This window comes from Frieseomelitta varia, unplaced genomic scaffold, assembly GCF_011392965.1.
Source record: "Frieseomelitta varia isolate USP_RPSP 00005682 unplaced genomic scaffold, Fvar_1.2 scaffold_593, whole genome shotgun sequence".
NCBI classification, from domain to species: Eukaryota; Metazoa; Arthropoda; class Insecta; order Hymenoptera; family Apidae; genus Frieseomelitta; species Frieseomelitta varia.
In genome coordinates, this window is record NW_025110360.1 from 350,578 (window position 1) to 375,754 (window position 25,177).

Genomic DNA, 25,177 nt, shown 5'->3' on the forward strand with positions numbered 1-25,177 from the left:
TCGCGTAATTTTGAGAGAACACGATAGCGTTAGAAACGCCGAAACGTTATTACGTTAATTCGAGAACCGTGCAGACGAATTCTCCACGAAGTTGTCGCGTTTGTTTTTCGCCGCAGAAACGAGACATCGAAGGAACCGGAATCGAGAAGCAAACGAGACCAGGCGAGCAAGAGCCAGCAACTGGATAGCAGATAAGTAGACCAGGCCACGATCGTAATACGTAGAAAACGAAAGTGCTATCGATCTTCTTCGTTTCTTCGATGTTGTCACGTGTACACACACACACACACACATACACACAATCACGCAATCGTAGAAACAATCTAGAGCATTTCTAGAGCCTTAGAGAAAAAGCAAAGCAAAGCAAAGAAAGAAAAAATCGGCAAACAGGCAACCGAGATACCTCAGCGACATCGACAGCGACAATATAACAGACAGTATCCTCGTGTCGTTCACCGATCGTCATTTACAATCATCACGATAGTCGTCATTATCGTCATCCATCACTTTCATCATCACCACAGTACCATCACCCACGTCGCCCTTGCTACAATTCCAAGGAATCGGTCAAGAAGGATCGTTGTTCAGTGAAAGGCTGGTAGCTTCGTTTAATCAAATTAAAGCGCGGCTACATTATGAAAAATACAAGGGGAGACCGATCGACAGAATCGTTTGTTCAATCGATCGGAAAAATCACTGTGAAGGACGCACGTGCTCGTCATCGTTTTGTCATTCATTCGCTGCGAGCAATGCGCAACTTCGATCGAAACGCGGGAACTATAACGCTCTGCGAAAATCAACAGGATCTTTTTTTCAGAGGAACAATTTGCTCGTGAACAAAGATGATCGAAACAGGGCGTCAATGGAAGATCGATTACACTTGTTACAATAGTATTTAGCTAGCTTTTCAGTAGTGTTGATTGCGTGTCCTAGAATCATCCGGGGATGCTCTGTTTCCAATACAAAAATTACGCGTTTTCCGTTTGCCGATTAAAATCGACCTTTTTACGGTTGCGACGTCGAATTTCATTCGGGCGTCGATCTTTTTATTCGCAAGGATTTAAAGAAATGAACACACGACGTAAGGGTAGCAGTTCGTTCTTCGTCCTTTGGATTCGACTGCAATTTGAGTATCAAGGAAAGAAAGAGAGAGTAAAGGAAAATAGTATCACCTTTTCGGAAATATCTCACACTTTCGATATATTGATTTGAGAGAAATTACGTGTCCCTGCCCTTAGATAATTAGGAGGAAACGTGAAACTAATCACTCTGTTGATCAACTCTGAAAAACATCGTACTCCCTTCCTTCGTTAATTCCCTATCGTTCGCAGAAAAGAGCAATCAATTGAAAGAAAGTTCGAGCATACAAACAGTTTCACTTCTTTCTTACTGTTTTTCCTTTTTTTTTTTTTTTTCTTTCTTAGGATCTTTTGCCACGGGTCCAAAACTCGCGCTAAAACTCTAACTGAAAGGAAGCGAAAATAAAGAAATAGTAACGAACAAACTAGGGAGAAAGGAAATAGGAAGAAAAGAACAGAAAATATAGGTTAGACAGAACGAAAAGAAACGCGAATACCTGTGAACTGCCATTGAAAGGTTGGACGTGCGCGAATAGGCCGTGAGGTTGTTTCGAGGTTCAATGAAATACACGAGGACAAGTGGAAGGAACTCGAGCCGCGGTGCTGATTAGCTTTCAAGATGACAATAAAACGAACGTTTCGTGCATGCTCGATGATCTTGCGATGCAAAAAGAAGAAAAGAGAAAAAAAAAGAAAAATGCAAAAAACAGAGAAAAAAAAAACGAATGACAGGAAAAAGAAAGTTCGGACGCGCGAAAAAAACGCACTTTCTCCCTCGATCTATCGTTGCAAAATCTTCAACGCGAATCGCTGTTTGGTTCCGTAGGAAACGTTGTTCGCGAGAAAGTCAGGCGCGACGAGATTTTCTTCTAGGTTCGTAGAATCAAAAGTTGAACATTCATCGACTGGGCTGCGTGTGTATCGTGTGATAGATAATTTATGGCATCGTTACCGGATCGTGTGATGTACATATTAATCGTGAATTACGCCGCGAACGCAATGTATACAGTTGTAGAGTACTATTGTAAACGTGTCATTGGCGTGTTAGCCGAGAGAGCTGCCGATTACGGTGGAGTAATCTAGAAAACTGTTAACGCATGAACGACTTCCATATAGTTTCTCAGCCCCATTCACTTGTCTATTTTACGTTGACATTGCCATTGCAGATGTTTATGAAAATTGTTGGAGAGTCCTTCGTTCGTCGATCCCCCGATAGAACGACGATTTATCGAATACTGTTATGAAATCTTTACACGTGTAAATACGTCACGAGTAGATACGTATAACTATAGATGAGACTTTTAGAGCGTTTATAGCTGTTTCGTGCGAGGTATGGTCACGATTTGTTTCCTCCGGTTCGAATTATTCTTCTTCGTACTGTCCCGTCTACATTCTTTCGATATTGTTGCAACTCTTACAAAGTTTATCGATCACGGTGTTGAGATAGATAATCATAATAACGATTTAACTCCGTTTCTTTCTTTCTCGATCCACTTGCAAGCGTGAGGATCAGCTTGTTCGACAAGATGATATTTTCTTCGGTGGTAGTCTATATAAGAGCAAATTGCACCGGTATCTAATCGAGCTTCAACTAGAAAGCCTAACGATGGGTTGATTGAGTAGAATTCAATCGCGTGGATTTTAATTCGGACTCGATCTTCCATCGAGAAGTTGTTGAGATGAAAACTATAGCTATTATACCATTTATCACTCTGTGCTACTAGTTCCAAAGGTAATCGTCGATCGCAAGCCAAATGTACAATTCATTCGTGCGAAATCATCGAGCGTTTTCTTCGTGCGTCATCGAAATCCAAGATATATAGGGGTTACGACGATCGTCCTAGAGGAAGGAAGGTATATATACACTGGTATATAATCGCTGTTTTCCAAACAAAGTCGAGCCCTTCGTGAACTCAGATAATCAATGGTCGATGGTCAGCGACGATTGTCATAAGCTCGACGATCGACGAGTGAACGATGGACTCAAATTTGTTGGATGCAAATGTATGTCGTCCGTGTTTGTAACGCGTTATGATAATCGTCGCAACACTCGCAGGACTCGTTCTCGAGAGAGTATTTCACCTCAGCGTGCACAGCGCGAACATAAAAATTTCGGACGGCTTATCCGACAGAGCACGGAACAGGAGAGTTAACGAAACCTTTTAGGAGGCACTAAAGATAGAACAGAGACGAGCCGTTTATGTACATAATCGTGTGTCGATGTTTCTTCGATAGCCCTGCTCGTGGTGATAAGGAGAGAAAAAGCGTGCCCACTTATGGTCTCCGCTGGTTCTGCGTACCTATTCCCAAGCGTACAGCTAGTATAGAGTAATACCTGTATTACGTGTTATACGTACGTAGTTATATCTCGCTGAACGAATTTCGTCGAGCATTCAGCACAGTCTAATCTGCGAACGCTAGTGTCAGATTTGCATGATTACCGATTGTTCGTAACGGGGCCGCGATTTCACGCGGGAAATTCGAAGGGACACGCGACCAGCAAAGGAAGCGAGAGCACGACCAACGAAAATCGTGTAGAATCACGTTGGAAGATGCCGTTGGCCGAGCGATAGAGACGACGAACGATCGAAGCAAACGTTTCGCTGCGAACGTGCAATTCTTTCTTCGTGTCGCGAATATCCCGGGCAATCGTGTTGCGAATTAAACGAAAAAGAAAAGAAAAGAATTCTTGCGAGCTATCAACGTGGACGAAGTTCGCCGTTTCGAGCTTCGAAGGGAAAGGAAATCTCGCGGAGGATTCAAAATACGAACGACGCGTTTTTCGTCCAGCGTCCGCTCGTTGTATACATATTATACATATATATATACATATGCATGTGTGTGTGTGTATATATATATAAATGAAGCATACATATATCGTCGTGTCTGCCGTACGAAGAGTTAAGCGACATGTTGAAAGTGTAAAATTTTATCGTTAATATTTTACAAAAAGGGGAAGAAAAAAGGAGAAGAAGAAGAAGAAGAAGAAGAAGAAGAAGAAGATGTTCTCTTTGATTCGTCGATAAAACGCACTTTCTCGTTGCTAGTACACGACACATCTTTTTCTCCATTCGATCTCTGACGCGAACCTTTCGAATAATAAGATTTAGAAAACCCTCCTTTCTCCGAAAAACTTTAACGCTCGCGCGAATTCTACCGACCTAGAAGCTAGATCACGGAGCGGAATCGAAGGGCATCGGATCCCGTAGGCAGGGCAGAAAATCGTCGAGAACGACATTACAAGCGTGAGTGAAACGCGCAGCAATACCTCATCGAACGGCTTCTCTGCCCTGTGCAATCGAAAGAAACGGCGTCGGAATTTTGATCACTGGCAAGCATTTAGTCAGAGGAATAAGTCCTTCTTTCGTCCGTCTCGACTCGACCGTCATCAACTAGGATAAAAATAGCGATACGGAGACCTCTCTTACAATTAGTTCGTTTCCTGTGCGGCCGTTGAAATCACCGGCCCTCAAACATCGACGGAATCGTCGTTTCTCGAATTCTTTCAAAAGTATGTTCAAAAGTACAGGCCGATGTGGAACAGTTCAACGAAGAAGATGCAAAGTAAGCGTATAGAATTTCTTGAGGCGAGAGAAAAGAAAAAGAAAAGAACAAAAAAACAGTTGTCAAGAACGAAGACTCTCTTTCTGGTAAATCTCTTTTAGACGTTTCATGGAAAGTCCAGACAATCCAACGACGACGAGGCTGACCAAACGAACCGATAACGATAATCAAAGGTACCTTCGTTCTTACCTGATATTCTTCGTTTCCGTGAATATCCTAATTTTTCTAAGCACAAAGTATTCTTGCTCGAAAGTTTTACATAGGCGTAGTGCGAAATATCGTTTCAGAGAGTTTTCGTTCTCTCCGCCTAATCAATGTTCTAAGAATTATCGAGTCGAGAGAAGGATAGGAAGGAAAATAATGAAAGACAAAATAAAAGAGAGAAGAAGAGGGATAAAGATTAGTAAACGTGTGCCACCGTCATATCAAGCCTATATCATCGTGTTACATTATACATATATATACATATATATATACATACATATATATACATATATATATACATATATATATATACATATATATATATATAGCTAAACAGAAAGAAATTAATATTATCGTTAATTGACACAATTGTTAACGGAGTGGCTGAATTTAGTGTGCGTGCGTGTATGTATGCGTAATTGGTGAATAAACAAAAAAAGTCTTTTCTTTCGATCGCTCGAGAAAATTGAGAAGGCCTGAGAGCAAGTTTTCGAATCTTAAAGATCTTCTTACTGGCACTCTTTATTGTCCGAAATATTCAACTATATCACTTCAATCACTTTGACATTTATCATCGTATCGTCTTTATTAGAGACTTTAACAAAAAAAAAAAAAAAAAAGGTTATAACCGTAGAATGTAATCTCGCTTTAATAATTGATTAATTATCTTCAATTTTAAGACTGTTTAACGAATAAATGAACAGGCGAATGTGACGAGAAACTTCGATATTACAACGTTCTACTTAAAAAAGAAGAAAAAAAAGAAAAAAAAATAGTCTGTCCTCCAAGATGCAATAGTTAAACGAAAGACATATAGAAAGAACGACTGACTAATACGACGGGCAGAACCTTCCGGTCAGTACGTCGATAATAATCTTGCTGTTTCAGAAAACACTATTAAAATCTTTTTGAACCGAATATATAACGGAATAAGCTTCAAGTAGGAAGATTAGGAAGAGCCAGTTTCGTTCCTTTCTTCTGTCTTCGAGCTTGAGAGAAAAATCACTGACAAAATGAAACGAACCCTCCATTTGGAAACAATTGTTGGAACAAATTGAAAAATCCCCTTTAGATCGTATTCCCTAGAAACATACAGTAACACTACTCTTGAGCAAAAGATGGCCAAACTTCGAAATCGTACAACTTGGATAAACTCGTTAGGCGATACGAATCTTTAGAGCTAACAATTGTCTACGTTCGATCTGTGTTTCTAAAAGTAGGGAATAGAAGTTTAAGCGTTTCTTGAAACCGAACTTGAGGGATCGATCGATCGCCCAGCGAGGAATTGCTAGACGACAAGAGCCGGAGCGAGCAGGCTTGCTCAGCCCTGCAGCTTGAATCGTTCGTGCCGCACTCGAGTGATCCTAAGCTGAGACTGTTCCGTGGAACACGAGCGAGAATGCGAAACGAGGTGAGCGAGCATCGTGAGAGAACGTGAACGAGGCCGTCTCGATATTATTTTTCGACTCGACTGTTTAGTATCTATGATGAAAAAAAAGAGAAAAAAAAAACGTTTTTACGTGAATATTGCGTAAGGAAAGTCGTTGCAGCGTGAACGGACCTTGCGTCGGAATCATGGCCACATTTGTGTTCAAATTTAAATGTCGGCTCCGGAGTCGATTTCGATCGATCTTCTTGTCGGTGAGTCGCCCAATTGGCAAAGTAATTCAGTATCGGAAGAATAAAACGCGCTGGCCACGAATCTCACGTGCGAAACAACGCTGCGACGACGTCGCTCCTCCCGCCCCCTTTTTTTATTCTCCAATTTCTACGTGTTTTATCGTTAAGCAAAAAACAGCTGACACAAGGAACAGAAAGAGTGCAACGAGTGAGACGAGAGAGAAAGGCGAGAGAGAGAGAGAGAGAGAGAGAGAGAGAGAAATGAGAAATGAGGGAAATACGACGATGAAGCGAAAGAAAAACGATGAATAGAATATCGAGTATCGTACGCCGTGTTCGAGTTCGTTAATTGAAACACGCAATACGATTTTCGACCGTGTGTACATACCTAAGAGAATGATAATAATGCGTGAGTGTGAAATAGAGAGAGAGAGAGAGAGAGAGAGAGAGAGAGAAGAGTGAACGTTTTGCGAGGCAGTAACAAAATAAAAAAAAGAAAAGGTTAGGAGAAACACTGGTGCGAACGAAACGAGTCGTGTTTAAGCCTAGTCTATACGACGATCGACAATGATCGAGAAACCCTTTCGGAAGTGCCGTTTCTTTCCGCGTTTGTTTCTCCGAAGCACGTGGACAGAAGTCCTCGATCGAGACACGCATCGCCGTGGGATAGGAGAAAAAAAACGACTAGGCTAGAGTAAGTTTATCGACTAAGCTAAGATAAGTTATTTAAAAAACAAAAAGAAGAAAAAAAATAAACCGTTTATTGAAGTACATTGTTGCAACTGCCATGCTGTGTGCCATTATATAACGAGTCACGTTTGTCGTAAAAAGCAAAAACAAAAAAAAAAAAGAAAAAGAAAAAAAAACAGTGTAATATGTGAAATGAAATATCTCTTGTGCGCGTTTTCCCATCTGTCTGAACTTCTTCGTTACACCGCTTCGAAATGGTATCAGGGCCCGTAGTCTTCGTTCTGCGTACAGGACACGCCGTTTCCGCGCTTTTTAAAACGCTACGAACACACTGAATAACGTAAAGCGACCAAAAAAAAAAAAAAAAAGAAATACAGGAGAAAATCCTGTATATACACTCACGCCTCAAACGCAATTTAAACAATTTGCAATTAGTATATCCCGTAGGAATGAAGATTCGATGAATTTCTTGAACAGTGTGAGAAAAGGAACACTTTTGCATAAGCTAATTTCGAAGGAGCCGCGTATACCTGCCCATGCGAACCGAAAGACCGAAGCACCATATAAAAATATGACAATTGTACATGTAATGTATACATATGTATGTTACCGCGAGTGGGCACGTATACGATGTTTCCATCGAACCTCCCGAGTCTCTGTCGCAGACGAAGAAGATTTTTTCAATTAAAAAATAATATATATATATATAAAAAGAAAGGAAAGAGGAACTAACGGGCAAACAGCGTACGAATTTGCGAGGATTCGTAACGTAAAGAACGAAAGAAAAAAAAAGACATTTTTTTTAATGTATCCGCCGTCGATGTACAATTAATCGCATGCGCGTTTAATCGATGTAACGCATTCGCAACGTGAGATAAATACCGCGACACTCGATTAGATCGAGATTAACTCGACTAACGTTCCGAGCAGTGTCACGCATAAAAACAAAACGCAAACATAGCACATCGTGGGAAACTCGACTAAGGAAACCTTTTTGCGATTGTTGCAGCGTTCATTTTTTCAATGATTCTTGCGTTATTTAGGGGAAGCGACGTGTAACTGGTAACTACGCACGTGCTACATGCATCTGATAAAAAAATTTTTTAACATTGCCGTTTTGGTATCTCAACAACCGGACGATCTCGTCGACATATCGATTGCGAAGAAATGTGTACATATTTATTAATTTTCTCTCTTTCTTTATTTTTCCACCTAAACGGTGTGGTTGCCAGTTAATGATGGTCGTTTACAAAACTATATATATATATATATGTAACAATATTGCTATCTACGTTTTACGTGTGCGTATCACTTGTAAAAATGATTAACAGGAGAGAACTACGCGTCACATACACAACGTAAGACTAATGTGTTCATCGATCACGTTCTAGACATTGATGTATTGCGTGAAAACAGATAAAAGATTAAAACAAAACAAAACAAAAAAAAAAATGCGAAGAGAAAAAAGAAAATTGAGAATCGAAAGAACAGATCAGAATATAGAGAAGAAGTCATTAATTTCTTAGAGACCCACGCAAGAACGAATTCCTACATTTGCGAAACTCGATTTCGTGTGTCGCGACGTCTTAAAGAAATAGCGAGTATTATCCAATTTGTCAGTTGGCAGACGACGGTGTGAGGAATGAACGAAACAGAGAGAAAGAGAGAGAAAGTGAGAGAGAGTGAACGAGAGAGGAAGAAAGAGAAGAGAGAGAGAGAGAGAGAGAGAGAGAAGTGATTAAGTAAACCAAAGATGACGTCGACCCATCATAGATTCAAGCACAATAAGGAACTAGTAGGGCCAGGCACAATAAAATTCGGCCGTCACGTTGTAGGCAGCGATCTGTTAGAACGACAAGTCATATTAAGTATCTATATAGCGAGACTATTAAATAAACACATATTGTCTATTGTCACGAGAAGTGTATTCATTGTTAAACGCTGATCCCCTTCTCCGAGACTTCGATTATAGACCTGGCATTGAATTAAATAAATACATTTAAAGAACGTGAAATAGTATCATATTTTTTCGAACCTCAAGCAAAAAAATCCTTATATAATTACATTACGATACAGCAGCTTCTTTGACAATTAAATTTACAAATTTAGTAAGTCTAGTTCAGCATAGTCTTTCCATCATTTCCAATTAATATGAATTATTTCTGTAGTTTCTGGTGATCGTATTATACTTCAAATTGAACAACGTAAGTTTACTTTCCCTTTTAAGAAAATGCTTCATCATATCATATTAAAGTTAAAAAATTACAAGTAATAATTGACAGCGTAATATAAATTACATTGAAGTTGTCCAGTGATTCCTCACATAAAAGAAGATCGCTCATAATGACATTATTTCCTCCAATAAATCAAACCTATAAATGATAAGTTAAACGGAAGTAGATTTTTATAGGAATAAAATATGGACGGCCGTGCTAGAGCTGCACGAAGGCTAAGTCGTAGAACAATAAATGGAAGTGGTAGGTTAATGTAATCTAAACTCGAAAGAATCGAATAATTATTGTAACGAATCATAATAAATAATTATGCAACAGTCTTACAAAAACAGAAACTCATGGACTATTCAGAGAACGAGATACGAGCCGCGGAATTGAGAATCGAGTATCACACGAAAATATTTGCCTCGATGTGTCCGGATGAAATTCTAGATCATTATAACGATTACAAGACCAGAATGTATTACACCACTTTAATGCTTGGCGATGTGTCAGGTATAATGGTATAATAACAGTATGACAATTCTATTCAATTGAAAAATAGAGCTGCAGAAATATGTGAATATAAAATTTCACACAAAAGTTTTGTATTTTCTTTTTTATAAATGCATAAAAATCCTTTCCTTTTTTTTTATAAATGCGTAATCTAACAATAACATGAAGATATTCCCGATTTGTAAAGGTTTCACAGAACTGGCCGAGAAATTCACTAAAGGAAAAGGCGGACCATCGAAACTGACAGAAACATTGAACAGTTACATCGGTGCTATGGTACAGGAAATACTATCCCATAACGGTGACGTATTGAAATTTTCTGGAGATGCGTTTATCGTGATGTGGAAGCTCCACGAAGGAATGATAATGCGGGACTTAGCTATAGAAGCAATGCAAACTGCATGTGTCATTCAAAAACATTTTGGATCTTACGATACCGAAGTTGGAGTGACTTTGAAAGGTTTGTTCACTGAGAAAGGGAAATATTTTGTACTATAATTAATAAAATTAATATTATTAACTTCGTATTAATAGCGAAAAATAATATTATTGTAAATAATTAATAATAATATCGTTTCAATGTCATCATAATAAATAAACAAATAAATTTCGAATTTCACTTAACGGTAAACTTTTAATCATTTTAGCATTTTCAAGCATTTTAATGTATTTTTGTTGCACGAAAATAGATAGTTGCTTTGAGAAAATTATTTCATAGCAATCCTTAGTAAAATCCTTATCAAAAAAAATAGGACGAATAAAACGAGAAAAATAAAATTCATACTAGTCAGAAATAATCAGTAAATATTGAACGTTCGATTCGAACAATTTGTGAAAAATTTCTGATACTTTTTACAGTAAAATTAGCGATTGCTTCTGGAAAAACGTACTTCACATCTATTGGAGATCAAGACAGCATGTCTCACTATATTATCACCGGAAAACCGGTGTGGGATGTGAAATTTGCCGAAGGCCTTTGCCGGTAATCAGAGAAACCTCGCGTTAACGAGAAATTCGATAATTATCACGTTTATTTTTATCAGAGGTGGTGATATCCTAGTAGCTCCTAGTAGCTGGCAATGGGTAAATCCAAATGAATATGTCCACGAAACGCTTCCAGATGGTATACACACCCTTATTATAACTTGCACGAGCATGTGGTACCAGGCTAAAGACGAGGAATTAATGGATGCCATAGATGGTAGTATCAAAATTAGTCAAAATATTTCTCGCAATCTGTTCTCTTATTCTATTCTATTAAACTTCTATTAAATCAAAAATGTATACCCATCTCTCGATTTACGTGAATTACAGTTTTTCTCTTTTTATATGGAAGAAACTCGCATAAATAGAATCTGTCGATAGAAAAAAGAATATTAGAGAGAAAGAACAATATTATAAAAATTATATTTATTCCATATATTTTCACAAAAAGGAATAATAATAAAAATTCAAAAGAAAAAAACAATATAAATTTTATTTGTTGTCTTGTTCACTTTTTGCCATAACCTTATTTTTATCTATAGAATTGACTGAGCAAAATTTGAATACTAAAATGCTGGACTTGCCCTATATATAAATTCAACGAAGATTGTAGAAAAATATATTTTCTAACCGCGTAAATTAATACCTTAATTGATATCAGTTAACACTGTGTATAAGTAACGCATGAATCGAGGGATAAACGTATGTTTTAAATTTTGCACAGATGAAGAGAACGGATACTACACGAATTTTTATGATTCAATGATAACACCCAGAATGGTCGATCGTGAGACTGAAGCGGTAATGATGAGTCTGACTGGCAAGCATTACGAGATTGGAAATTTTAACCAAGTCGATTACAGCTGTAAGCAAGACTATCATTTTGTTTCTTTCAAGTAATTTATTGTTTAAATAAATATGACATTTTTAGTACGACCTAAAGTTATAAAAATAGCAAAGGATCGTTTGAAAGGAGGTTTAAAAAGTTACATGCTGAGACCAGTGATTCGATCTGTCGAAATGGACGAACCGTTGGAATATCTGACCGAAATGAGACAAGTGGTGATACTCTTCATCAATATAATCACCTTGAACGTAGACAAACAAACGTTAATTCTCTTAGTGGATTTTGTTTATAAACTAGTGTGCAAGTAAGTCTATTTCTTTTCGTCACAACTGGCGATGGCTAGCGATGACTGCGAATTTCTATGCAAATTTTTAATACAATTAAAGAAATTGTACTTAAATACAAATTTGTATTAACCACTAAATATTATAAATAATAGTGGTTAATATAATAATTTGGATATATTCCTGGATATTAGATATGTGCAAGTTTTTAATTATAAATGTATAAAGATCTGCAGCATAATAATGAACTGTCGAAGTATTTTTGGTCGTTTTGAACATATAAATGTAACAAAAAATTCAATACGTGTAATGTAATCATAAAATCAAATTTATTATAGGACTATTAACACTAGAACTACCGAAGTGATCAAAATGACCAATTTATTTTGTTAGAAATTTTATAAATGTAAAACAGCTTATTTTTTAGATATTCGTAAAATGTATGATAAACGAAAGGTATTTTTTTCTTTCTTCATTTTAATGTCTCTGAGAAGAAATTTAAACTTTCATCATCGGTCGTTCTAGTGTTAAAACGCATCTCAAAATACAAATTGTAGATGCCAAGTAATAAGACTTAAACTTATGAAACGTTACGAGGGAAACTATTGGACATAGAGAAAGAAGAAAGTTTTTGTGGGTTTGGACTGAAACTACTACATAAATGTCAATGTAAAAAGATGGCGTATTAATTTTTTCTACAAGATTGGTCGTCCATTGGACCAGATCATACCTATACCATTTCATAATTTTCATAATTGTCTGAGTTTCCAAATTGGAGATGTTTTCTTGATGAAATTCGAATGCCCATCACTAGTCGTGACTTATTTAATCTCATCGATCAATTTTCCTTCGATTTTTCGGGAAAGGGTCGTCGGTGGGATGCGCGGATGCGTGAACAAAACGTCCCTCTTCGACAAAGACTTGATGTTTCTCTGCGTGTTCGGTTTACGTGGCGATAAACATGAATTGGAGTCACAAGTCGGCTTAAGATGCGCGTCGAAGTTACGATCGAAACTCACAGCGATTGAAAATATCAAATCGGTAACAGTGGGCGTGACCACGGGGATGACATATTGTGGAGTTGTAGGTCATATTTTACGAAGGGAGTACACTGTGATTGGAATGTCAGTGAACAAGGCTGCGAGACTTATGGTAGCTTATAAGGACAAGGTGAGAATTAACGTATCTTCAGACATTGATTCACAAAGAAAAGAGAAAAAAACGAAGAATTGTTAGGTGGTCTGTGATCGAGAGAGTTTCCTTCATTCTCACTTGGAGGCGAGGCACTTCATTTTACAAGAACCAAGATATTTAAAGGGAATCACCAACGTCGGGCCGATATATGAATTTCAGGAACAACCAAAGTAATTCTACTCTAATATACTAACAATATTCTAACGTGGTTAAAAAGTTTCGCCCTCACTTAAATAAAAGCAAAATTAATAAATTCACGTCTAATTCGTTAGGTATACCGCATCGGACTTAGTTTGGATTAAGTATCCTCTGCTTGGTCGGCACAAAGAACTTACAATTTTTAAAAAGATGCTAATGAAATTATTATCGTACTCGAACGCAAACAAGGAAAGTCGTAGCTCTCGACCAAAATATAACACACTTCTTATAAAGTACCTATTTTTATTATTCCATTTTTGCTATTATTACATTTTCGTATATTTCTCGTATATATCTTTCAACCGCGCGTTTTTCAAAGAGGCGAACCACGGATAGGGAAAACGAGGTTATTAGATGAATTTACGCAAAACATTCCAGTGGGAACGCAGTGTAATTATATCTCTTTACAAGCGGAGCACAGCGAGGTTGACACTTCATACTTTTCAATTATTATGAAATTTTAGAATTTAATGAATAGTTACTAACATTAACACTTTATTGATGGTGTGTTTCTAACGCGAAAAAAAGTGATTTATAGATGACTATTATTGCACGACATTGCACGATAAATTGCTTTTTAGATGAGAAATTGGATTTTACACTAATTGACTCTCCATTTAATGTGGATAATAATTTATTGATTAGAACAATATACTAATTTAAATAATCAAAACGTCAGAAACAGGATACATTCCATTCATTGAAGTGTTAATGCCTTCAATTTCATACTGTTGTTTCTTAAACTTTTAATCAAAGAAACTTGCTTTATCTCTTAGTACAGACCCCGTACAACCTGATACATTTATTATTTTCAATGCCTCTTGGTTTCACTGACACGTCCACACGAAAAGAACGCGAAGACAAATTGCTTTTACGACTGGGCAAACTGAAGCATCCGTACTTTCTGTGTATTTTTAATCAACTCTTCAACGTGCATTTCTCTATCACTCAACATTATAACGTACTAACTGATGCGGAGAAGAAAAAGCTTTTAAGAAAGTTCCTACTGAAATTGATGAAAAGCTGCTTTCAAGAATTGTGGGTGGTGATAATTGACGATGCAGAATATTGTGATCCGGAGTCCTTGAGCATTTTTGACGTTTTTACGAAGAAAGATCTGATATTCTTTGTACTGAGCATTGGTCGAAAATTGAGCGCGGATTTCCCAATGTATTTCAATCTTTTGCATAGAGGGAAGGTATTGATTTACTTATTCCCTCCAACGATCAAACTATCAAACAGTTACCTATCTTTTGTTTGTTTTGTATCTTTAAAAAAATTTCTGTTCCTGTGGAATTTTTACGGAAAGAAATGGTGCTTTTAAAAAATATTCTCATTATATGAATATTTCAAATATATATTTCGCATAATAAAAGTTTCATCAAACAACGTTTATCAAAAAAGGTTCCATGAGATAAATAAAATTTGCAAACTATTAGGCATTAATTTTATTTAACGATGTAATATCATAGTATATTATATAGTTCAAATTATAGGAAAATTTTAATTTTTAATTGTCTATTTCCAAAAACTGTCCTTTATCTGTTTCTCCATTAGAATTTATAACGTGAGAACATTTCTTAAAAAAGTTCCACGGTTCGTACTTTTAATAGAACTTATTAAAAAATTTCACAACTTTTTCGATTTCTGATATTTGTAATATTAATATAATATTGTACACTTGTAATATTAATATAATATTAATCGAATGGCAACAAAAATTTGAATTGTTCGTTAAAAAGGTAATTCAATTACACGGAATAGACAGATGGTATCACGCTGGCTTAGTATGTCAAATACTTAACGTAAAAGGTTTACCTGCGGAGCTTGAAAAGTAAATAGAATAAACTTGCAAATTGCCTGAATATTTTACAAAATTCTATCTTTGATTTGATATCAATATTTTTGAAGACGAATACAAGAGAAAAGCTTGGGAAATCCTGGCTGGATCGAGAGCTATTTAGTGAGTCTTCTTCAAGTCGGTGATTTAGAAATAATACACATAACGAAAAAGGAAGCGAGAATAAAGGGCTATGTGCTCCCTCCTACACATATGTTAAAAAGGTTTACTGAACAAAAAAACATATTTATAAAAACGTAATGGACAAATACTAATTCGACGAAATTTAAAATCAGATATTCTGCAGACCTAACGAATGAAACCGTAATTAATCACAATAATCGTAACGACAAGTGGCAGATATACAGAACAAGCTTCAAAGTACGTTTTTTCCTTTTTAGTCAAAGAATCGTTTACATTAAAGAGAACAGCAATATTTTGTTTCAGGACAGTGCAATATCATTATTGGAGAAAAGTATAAGCGGCATACACAAACCACACTTTCTCGACAACGAAGACGACGAGACCATGATCGCGGTTTGTAATATTTCCGAGAGTTTCACATTCGAGGACATAGAACCCGAAATTACAATGGATGGTTAAAAAATAATTTATCTATTAGCAGTATAATTCATCTACTATACTGATAAATAACAGAAAATATCTCGTTATTAAAGTTATGATATTGAAGCTATTTGATTCGCTGACACCTCTTGATCAGCTTCTCTTGAAGTATGCCTCTGTCATCGGAGAAACAATAAACAGACACATGCTAGAAAGTTTAATGTTCGGCACCTCTAAAAGAGAAATCGCACTTGGTAAAACACGCCTATTATTTACGTGCGATAATGTCTAACTGACTACTTTGAGCTATGTAATTTGTCAGTTGTTACGAAACTCTTTGAAATACGAGTCTTTGGGTGTGCAGTCGGGGACTTTACCAAAAATACAGGCCCTATAATACTTATCAGAAACGTGCAAAATCATATTTCAGAAATGGACCTCTTCTGCAAGTGTATTGGTCTCCATATTCCAGGTATTAATTAACAAAGAAAATATATATTAATCAAACACACATATAGTTGACTTAAACAACCGAAAAGGTATATTTTCTTAGATGAGCTGGCAGACCTACCAAGATACGCTTCGTGTGGCTTTATGAGATTTAAGATGTCCATGTTTCGTAATACCACTTATCAGTATGTTTAATTAATTAAAACTGTACAAATATTAATTCTTAAGTGGTATCATTAGGGACCGTAATAATTACAAGTTAATTAGGGGTTTTAGATTACAAGTTAATTTTAGCATTTTTAACCTTTAAAGTAAACCAATTTTAAAATAAAATTATTTGATGATTTATATAATTCTTCAATATTTCACGATGTTTCTAATACTGGGAAATTTTATTTCCATTTATTAATTTATCAATTGAAGTAAAACGATATTAAACTAAAACCGAACGTTCACTCGAGAATTTAAAATACAAAATAAAATTAAATCCTGAATTTTTGTAATTACTAAAGTCATTTATAACTCAACGATACTACTTGAAAGTTTGTAGTTCCAAAAAAAAAAAAAAAAAAAAAACAAAGTAAAACTATAACTGTATTTAAAAATATGTCCATGAAGATTGCTTACAGAAAATCAGAAGATAGAATTGCACAACCAGGCATTGAAATATCTGCAACAGTATACAAGACGTTGCGTTTATTGCGGGCAAGGTCAATTTGCAAAATTATTGGGAAAAGTGCCGAAGAAAGAAGAAAGAAGGAAAAAACTGACAGACATAAATAAAACGTTTGACATGGCACATAAAGATGTAGACGCTACCAAAAATGAGGTACCAAAGGAACTAAAGAGAAGACTGACAGACATAGAAGAAATTCTCAACGTAGAATATAACGATGTAGATGTCACCGAGGAAAGGAAAAAAAGTAAATTGAAAGTTTCTTGTCTGAATTTGTTTCGGAGTATCGAGAAGAAGCCGACGCTAACATTTTCAAACGTGGATTTTTCAAACTGCTTGTGCGATCTAATATTGATGACAGTCTATATTCAAATACTCGATCACTGTCGTGGCATTGGTAAATATTTTCCTCGATTAATTAATTAATTAATTAATTCGCCGAATTAGCAATTATAATTTAGCGTAACATAATTCAAATCTAAATTTAATATTTCAGGAAAAATGGAACTGACGCTGACTGCTCTTCTAGAGTTTGTAGAGATTTGCTTGCTTGCTTGTAACATACCGCAAGCTCGAAAGCTTCTATCTGAGAGCGAGACTGTTCTAAAAAAAGTATAAAAAAGAAACTTTTTTTTCTAAAAATTGGATATCCATTTGACCTAATATGTGTAATACTTGAAGCTATTCGAGTCGGACGAAGACGAAATGGTTCTTTTGCCTTATCTCACTGCGAAGATACAAACCCTTCAGGGGCAATGTTTTCTCGAAAGCGGCTCCATTTTTGAAGCTGAAGAAACCTTTGAAATGGCATTGAACAGTTTAGGATACAAATTTCCAAAGCTAGAAATGATGATTGATCTGAATTCGACCGTGCAATTAGTGAACTTGAAATTAAAATTGATTTGTTTCAATGATACAGAACTTAAAACCAATATCGAGGGGGACGACGTGGATTATACAAAACAATTATCAGAATGCTTGGCACGAATGTTCGATCTCTTCAGGGTAATTAACTGGAATTGGAATTATTTGAACGTAGAACATTCACACTATTTTGTACAGTTTAAAGGGATGAAGAAACACGCTCGTTTAGCAGCAATTTGGGGTTTAAATGCAGCTTTGGATTCTAAGAAAGATTTGCATGTTCTCTGCACAGCATACACCAACATGATAATCACAGCACACATGTATCAAGAGAGGTAAGTACTTTTAGATTATGATCAAACATTCGATATTGTGACACAACTGTAATATAATTTTACAGATACCTCATTCCTTACTTGGAACAGAGAGGTATCAATATTTGCAACGAAAAAAAAGAAGCACTTGAATCTCAAGAATTGAATGTGATCGCTGAATTTTACGCAGGAATATTCTTTTCTCGCTGGCTAAAGGGACAGATCTCGAAAGCTATCCAGATTGGTTTCATTTGTTACAGAATGGCCAATACGATCGGATCCACGTTTTTGAAGCTGCTTATACTACCACGATTAGCTCACTTGCTAATGATCTCTTGCCGACATTCAGAAGTGGTTACTCAATTAAGGGAATTGGGTAATAAACTATCTAATTTTAATTGACGATACTCTTAATAAAATGCCTTGTATAACTGCAGAGTTTGTATCTCATCATGATTTGGAGAAATCTGGACGTACTTGGTACTATGCGCTTTGCGCTGACGTTCATTTAGATACTGGAATAACGATACTCTCGTTCCAAGCTTGCGAACAATATTTTCTTCAGGAAGGCGAACAGATGATCAGTTTACACGATCCAGAAGCGGAAAGACGATATTTTACATCTATGTGGCTATGGTATGTAGTAAAATTTTCGTTTCAATTTTTATAGGAAACTGAAAGATATGTGATTAACATCACTGTTATTGTCACATCAGCACAATAATCTATGATATTCAAGGTGTATCAGAACTGAAGAATGGGAAGCTGCAAAAGTATGGAGTGGTAGAAAGGTTGAGAGCACTAATGTAACGGATGAGCATATAGTAGCAGCAACAATTACTTCGTTGAAGAAACTTGAAGGTCTACTAATTCTTTATGGTACACATTCTTCTATTTTAGTTTCTCTATTTTAACTCAAGACAAAATTCTATGATAATTTATCAAAGTTTCATATGTATAGTACATAAATTAAATAGTAGAAATGCTGATGCAGCTGTCACAATGATGGAGATTAAAAGTATAATCAAAGATGCAAAGAAAATGTGCAAGATTGTTGAAATTACAATTCCTAGGTACTTTAGTTTATAGATTCAATTCTAAATGATTAAATTCTGATATCTAAAAGAAATATTTGGTATTATCACAGATATATGTTACTGAAAGCATATTACTGGATGATAAGATCACAAGTAAATGTGGCAATGAAACTTTTAAAAAAGTTACAGACAGTATGTAAAAAGATGGAGAACAAAATGATTTACACGTGGGCGCTACATTGTGAAAAGGTTTTATCAAAGTAAAAATATTCTATGTAGAAATCAATTACCCATTTTCTTTATATCTTTTTTTTTACCACCTATCTTCTTTATATCTTTTTTTATCACCTATCTTCTTTATATCTTTTTTTTATCATGTTCCTTATATTTTACGTACAAAAAAGTAAAATTTTAAAACATTTCTAGGCTTGGTCAGGTGGAATCTCTTCTCTACATACAGATAAATGGAGAGAAATCTCAGAAAATGAAATGTTAGATAAATGGGACGAAATCAATGTAAATAATTCTAATATGATCATTTTTACTTTTCCCCTACCGAAATATATTCTTTAAGCACATTTTATTCTTAATTTGAATTATTATAATGAATATAATAAAATAAATGTAATATCAAGGTAAATAAAGTGATTCGTATTTCAAAATAAGCCAATATTCTAAAAGGTACTATCAATTTAATTATTTTATAAAAAGAGTCTGAAATTTTCATTGTAATATTTAAATATTTTATTACAATACTTTTCTCACTTTATTTTACACACCTGACACATGAAATCACTTACACTTTCATATATGTAAATATATTAAATTTATAATAAAGTTCTAAAACTTATTATTTTATTATTATATATTATTTTAGCATATCCCTCAAACGTTAAGTCCCTACCAAGTATTTTAAGAAACGAAAGTTTCAACAATAAATGAAAGTAAATTTACCCCGAATCCAAATCAAATATTGTCAATCAGAAATCGCTAGACGATTTCATTAATCAAATAAATCAATGTAACTATAAAGACTTGCTAGAGTGCGAATGTTTTCTACAAATTTATATCTCTCTAAAATAGAATTAGAAAAATAGAATTTTAGCAGAAATTTATTTATTTATTTCGGTCATCTTGTAACGAGCATTCCGTTTTGGATATTTCATCGAATTTTCTACATTTAGTGCATTTTATATATAATTTCCTTTTCCGTTAACGTCAGAAACATTTGTGAAATAAATTTAATTACCATTAGGCAGGATCCAGGCATCACTCCGTTTAAATTCCACAATCCATGTTAGTCCATCTTTTATCCACCCACATAGATCCATTGATAAATCTGTAACATACTTATTTTTTGGATTATTAGTTTAAAAAACTTAACACAAAAATTCCACACCACTAAAACAGTCCCGACATTTGGAAAAAAAAGCAAATGAATAGCCAGAAGGGCTAGACTACTAAAAAAGAAACCGCGATACAATAGCCAGAAGGGCTATTAAAAAACAAGCATTTGCTACTCTACAATACAATAACCAGAAGGGCTACTATACAATTATTTACATTACGAATCCGAGGAACAAACTGTATCTTGTTTTCGTAACACTAATTCACTAGCATTAATTGTGAAATAGGAAATTTTCAAAATCAAACGCTAAGAGTGCTTCGTCATATTTCAAACTCCCGGAAATACGTACGAAACGCTATTAAACTATGCACTCGTGTTTACAAATGCGTAACACTAATTACTACACGCCTAGTGCAACCATGCTGGAGGTTGTTGATGAACTACCAGCTCTGTACAGCTCTTGTAGCTGCATCAGGTGATTCAGGAGCAAAAGCAGACTTCCACGAATCCAGTGGAAGAATTTGGGCATTTTGTAAACGCAACGCTACTTCAAGAAACGCGATTATTCATTATCGCAACACTAAGAGAAAAACTAATTGGAACGATCACAATACTAAGAGTAAAAGTAACTGAAAATCGCGATAAAATAATATCGCAACACTAACTCTAAAATTAAATTCAACGAAAATTACGACGAATAATGCAAAACTGAACAGAAAGCTAGTTCAAATATTCCAACTCTAAAACCAATGACTCTATAATTTAGTTTAAAACAATAGAAAGCAAGATAAATTTTACACTAAATAACTATAAAAATTCAAATCAAAATGCAAAAAACAATTCGCAAACTGTAAAGCAAACACAATTATCATTTCTTTGCAACTCTAATTTAAACCGTAATCAATCTTTCGCAACATTAACAAGAAAAATCGCGATTTGCCCAAAACGATGATGAATGATGGAGAAGAAAAAAAAATACAACTACAAATACTAGAGCATAGTGACAAAGTAGTAACGAGAATGATCTCCCATGCTCTGGAATCATTTAAATGATCCAGAGGATGAGAAACCATTTGTTGTGACCCTCTTCGTGGCAGTTTGCCAGGTCTCTTCGGCTTCTAGCCTCTTCTTTTCTTCGAGCGCAATGCTCGCTGAAACTTACGTCTAGCTCGAGTCTTTCTAATCGCAAACTAAAAAATAACTTATAAAGGTGAAATGAAAAGATAAACCGCGGAAGCTGACCTGAATACACATGGACGACCATCGATCATAATGATCGTTGTCCGTTCGCATGTGCGTGCTCGAGCAATACCTACATAAACGTTCGTTTCGGGACCTATTCGCGACCTATCCGNATTTGTACCAATTTCACTGTCGATTTTTCAAATTAGATTTCCTGAAACAGGTTGGACACGCGAAAAGAGGACACGCGACCAGAGACTGTGCCAACCTGCCCGGCCCTACCTACTTATAATTAAACACAGGCATACCAGAAAGTAAGTTACCTATCCTAACAATCGCCCTATATTTAAAAATGGCAAAAGACAGACACACCAACACATTCACTCCACGGTTCTCACGCATACCACTCGGGCGCAGAGACCTAAACTAGAGAGGACGTCCCGGGACGCCTCCGACACCCGAGTTTAACACGCAACTTTCACACTCTAATTTACGTACCATTTCCTGAAATCGACTGACAATGGCAAGCGACCATTGCGTAAAACGTGACTCAAAACAAGTTTACAGCTATATGTGAGATATATGTAATAACTGATAAAAAATATATATAATTTTCATAGAAATTACATGTGCAAGTTAACTTGGAATCATTACTATAATTGATCGTATAACTAACAATATAATTAGAATGCATTTAATGAGTATTATTATAATAAATTCATATTTCAAATTAGTGCGTAAATATTTTAAATATTACAACTTATGATAAATGAAATACAATAAAAACGACGCAATTCCACATCCTAACCAACACACACATGTGGAAAATACGTCGTGCACGATACGCTAACATACTGTCAGTCGCTGAGAAATTTTTTATAAAATTACAAACTATGGTCATCATGCCCAATGTCTTTCACCCACCCAAGCAGCACCTGGGCACGTGAGTGAGATCCTGACAATGAACACGGAAGGGATTAAACCTGAAAATCCTAAACTAAAAAAAATAATTAGTTTATGTAATTTGTATTTAACGGACTATTGCATTATTTTATTTTAAACTCTATAATAACTCTACTCTTTCAGAAATTATTGAAATTGCAAGAGATTAAAGACAAAGAATTGAATTTATTAAAAAAAATATAAAATTTAATAATTGACTCAAACAATCAAAATCAATTGACTCTAAATTTAATGTTAATGGAAATAATCTCAGGCGACTTCTTCATCAAAGCACATTTTCGAAAATGTGAAAGCAGTGATCAAACTTATTGCTTTGATTCAAAAATCTACCTTTCGCGAACTATCTTCTTGCACATAAAATTTCATACGTTTTCCTGCGGGAAAAATTCTAATCTATTATATTTTAAATTCTACCGAAGTTCATAATTATATTTAATTACATTTAATACGATTATTAAAAAAAAATGAAATTGAAAATTATTAATTATTAATTATTATAACAAAATATATCATCAATATTAATAAGTAATAAATCTTTCATAGCAACGAAGTCGGAGGGTATCCGTCTTCTCTACTATGGAATGTACAAGCGAAATCATTTTAATAATAATTATTTATAATTTATATATTCATATGAATATTCATATACATATTATCTTTACAAATATTTACATTGAAGATATATTTTTATCCTTACAAATATTTATATTGAAGATATTTTGATTTTACAAGTAATTACTACAAATTTAATTGTTAAAATCGCGATGTGCAAGAAGTGTCCTATCCTGATCTAATACATAAAAAATCTGAAAAAATGTTACTACTCACGGCTATAAAAAATACCGCGGTCACTATGCTCATCAAAAATTCTACGTATACAACCAGTCACCCGTGCCGATTCGGACCTTTCGTCCTACGACATGATTGAGTGACCGGAGGAACATAAATGCATGCGACTCACGCGACAGAAGTGAAGAACGTTATCATCGATGTTGCACTAGATTAAGGAAAGTTATCGTGAAGACCCTCATCAAGTAGATACCGATGGTGAATGACGTGAAAAATTTCCTGAAAAACATAAAATATTTTGTTTCTAAAGACACAGTGTTATTTGTGAAAATTTAAATTTTAATAATGATAAAAATTCGGATTAATTTGAAGTGTTTTTAGAAAAAGTACTATAGAGAATAAAATTCAAATACAACATGCTAAAGTACTTACATTTTTAGCTTTTGAAGCAGCATAAGATCCTTAAAAGATTAGCGGAAAGGGAGATTGTAGATAATCTGTAACAAAACACTAAACATTAGAATTTATGTTTAAAAGCAAAGCAAAATCTTAAGTTGGAAATAATGAGAGATACTTACATTCTTGGCTTTGGAACCACTGTTGAATTTTCCCCAAAATATATCAAAAAGTTGATGCTGTGAAACGTCTGTAACAAAACATCCAACATTATACTTTGTTGTCAAATTTGAAAAATTAAGTAAATTAAAGTACAATATATAACTTACGATCTTGATCTCCAGAAGAGGCCTTATCTTCTTGAGCACTTTGACTCTAATGTACCGAAAACGAACACTGAACAAGAAAAAATACAAAAAAAAAAAATAAAAGACTGTCAACGCGCATTTAAGTAATAATCGGCGAACTCACTGACTCTAACTTCGCGAATTATAATTTAAATTAATTAATATTCTATTTTAATAACAGTCATTTTGCTTTTAGAAAAATATTAAAATACTGCGCCACAAACACTGGCTCTACCGACCGCATTGCGCGCGGTCATAAAAATTTTCTGAAAATAAAACTGATTAGAAGGGGAAGGGCAAATAGTACGTTCATTTAAAAAATACTACAATTTTTCTAGAAAATGATTGAAGAAACTATCTAAAAAATAATTAAAGCAATTGTAGCAAAGTATAAGAGAGTAAAATACAAAAACTTTGAATTTAATAATCTAATACAAGAATATATATCCATTTGAAAGTATATACCATTAAGATATGATTTCCACATTCGAAATAAAATATTAATTAATTTAATCTTTTCCATTTTCATCTTTGTATTCCAAATAATTACGAATAACATATTGTGAATTATATTTTAAATATATATAAATTATATAGCAAATGTTACCTAGAATGAGTAAAATGTTACCAACTTTCCGTGAAAGTTCATCAATGATTGTTCATTAATGATTGTGATGTCCATGCATTCCATGCTATTTTTGCAATCAAGGAATAACCTGCACAAAAAGAAATCAAAAGTTACAACAAATATATCAAATGAAAGCAAATATGTAAAAATATCGAAGGGACGCCACCGATTAGGGAAGTTGCGAATCTAATGCGATGTAATACGTGTTATTATCACGAAATTCAAAAACCGAATCACTCCCCGTGATACATCTCGTTCTGCTATTGAGAAAGTAGTAGGGGATGGGCAAACCTGAACGAACAAGATTTCCGTGTTGTTGTTTTGAAGGCCTTCGAGGCCTTCAAGACCTTTTACGCTTTACTTTGTTTGGGAAATGAGAATTTGGG

At 34.9% G+C, this 25,177-nt stretch overlaps 2 protein-coding genes and 1 long non-coding RNA gene across 5 annotated transcripts in view; 2 read left to right on the forward strand and 1 right to left on the reverse strand.

The window, feature by feature from the left end:
- LOC122534435 (trichohyalin-like) overlaps positions 1-9,073 on the forward strand; it is a 52,939-nt gene extending 43,866 nt beyond the window's left edge. The window contains exons 19-20 of one of the 2 annotated variants that reach the window (XR_006307901.1): positions 117-1,492; positions 1,524-9,073. Coding sequence is in view for 1 of the 2 variants with exons in the window: in XM_043665070.1 (XP_043521005.1) it covers positions 117-195 (79 nt within the window). In the remaining variant the exon portion in view is untranslated. Of the gene's footprint in view, positions 1-116 lie in introns of both variants that reach the window. The other variant, XM_043665070.1, reaches the window with a different exon arrangement.
- Positions 9,074-9,581: 508 nt separating this feature from the next.
- On the forward strand, positions 9,582-19,803 carry LOC122534436 (adenylate cyclase type 10-like). Its single transcript, XM_043665071.1, has 26 exons — positions 9,582-9,886; positions 10,074-10,346; positions 10,745-10,868; positions 10,930-11,087; positions 11,595-11,735; positions 11,802-12,021; positions 12,868-13,171; positions 13,238-13,365; positions 14,150-14,648; positions 15,079-15,227; positions 15,305-15,457; positions 15,530-15,614; positions 15,681-15,831; positions 15,911-16,051; positions 16,120-16,269; positions 16,351-16,432; positions 16,866-17,320; positions 17,420-17,535; positions 17,605-17,928; positions 17,986-18,122; positions 18,188-18,477; positions 18,539-18,737; positions 18,841-18,980; positions 19,063-19,174; positions 19,249-19,387; positions 19,565-19,803. Exons 1-26 carry the CDS (start codon positions 9,730-9,732, stop codon positions 19,709-19,711), a joined length of 4,974 nt encoding a protein of 1,657 aa, XP_043521006.1. The 5' UTR covers positions 9,582-9,729; the 3' UTR covers positions 19,712-19,803.
- A 559-nt stretch (positions 19,804-20,362) lies between these two features.
- On the reverse strand, positions 20,363-24,367 carry LOC122534422. Of its 2 annotated transcripts, none has more exons than XR_006307897.1 (5): positions 24,146-24,367; positions 23,999-24,066; positions 23,853-23,917; positions 23,593-23,699; positions 20,363-20,477 (listed from the first exon to the last, which is right to left on the reverse strand). It is a non-coding gene; the product is annotated as an uncharacterized LOC122534422 (long non-coding RNA). The 2 variants fall into 2 exon arrangements; XR_006307898.1 differs by having other exon boundaries at positions 20,363-20,487.
- Positions 24,368-25,177: the final 810 nt, after the last annotated feature.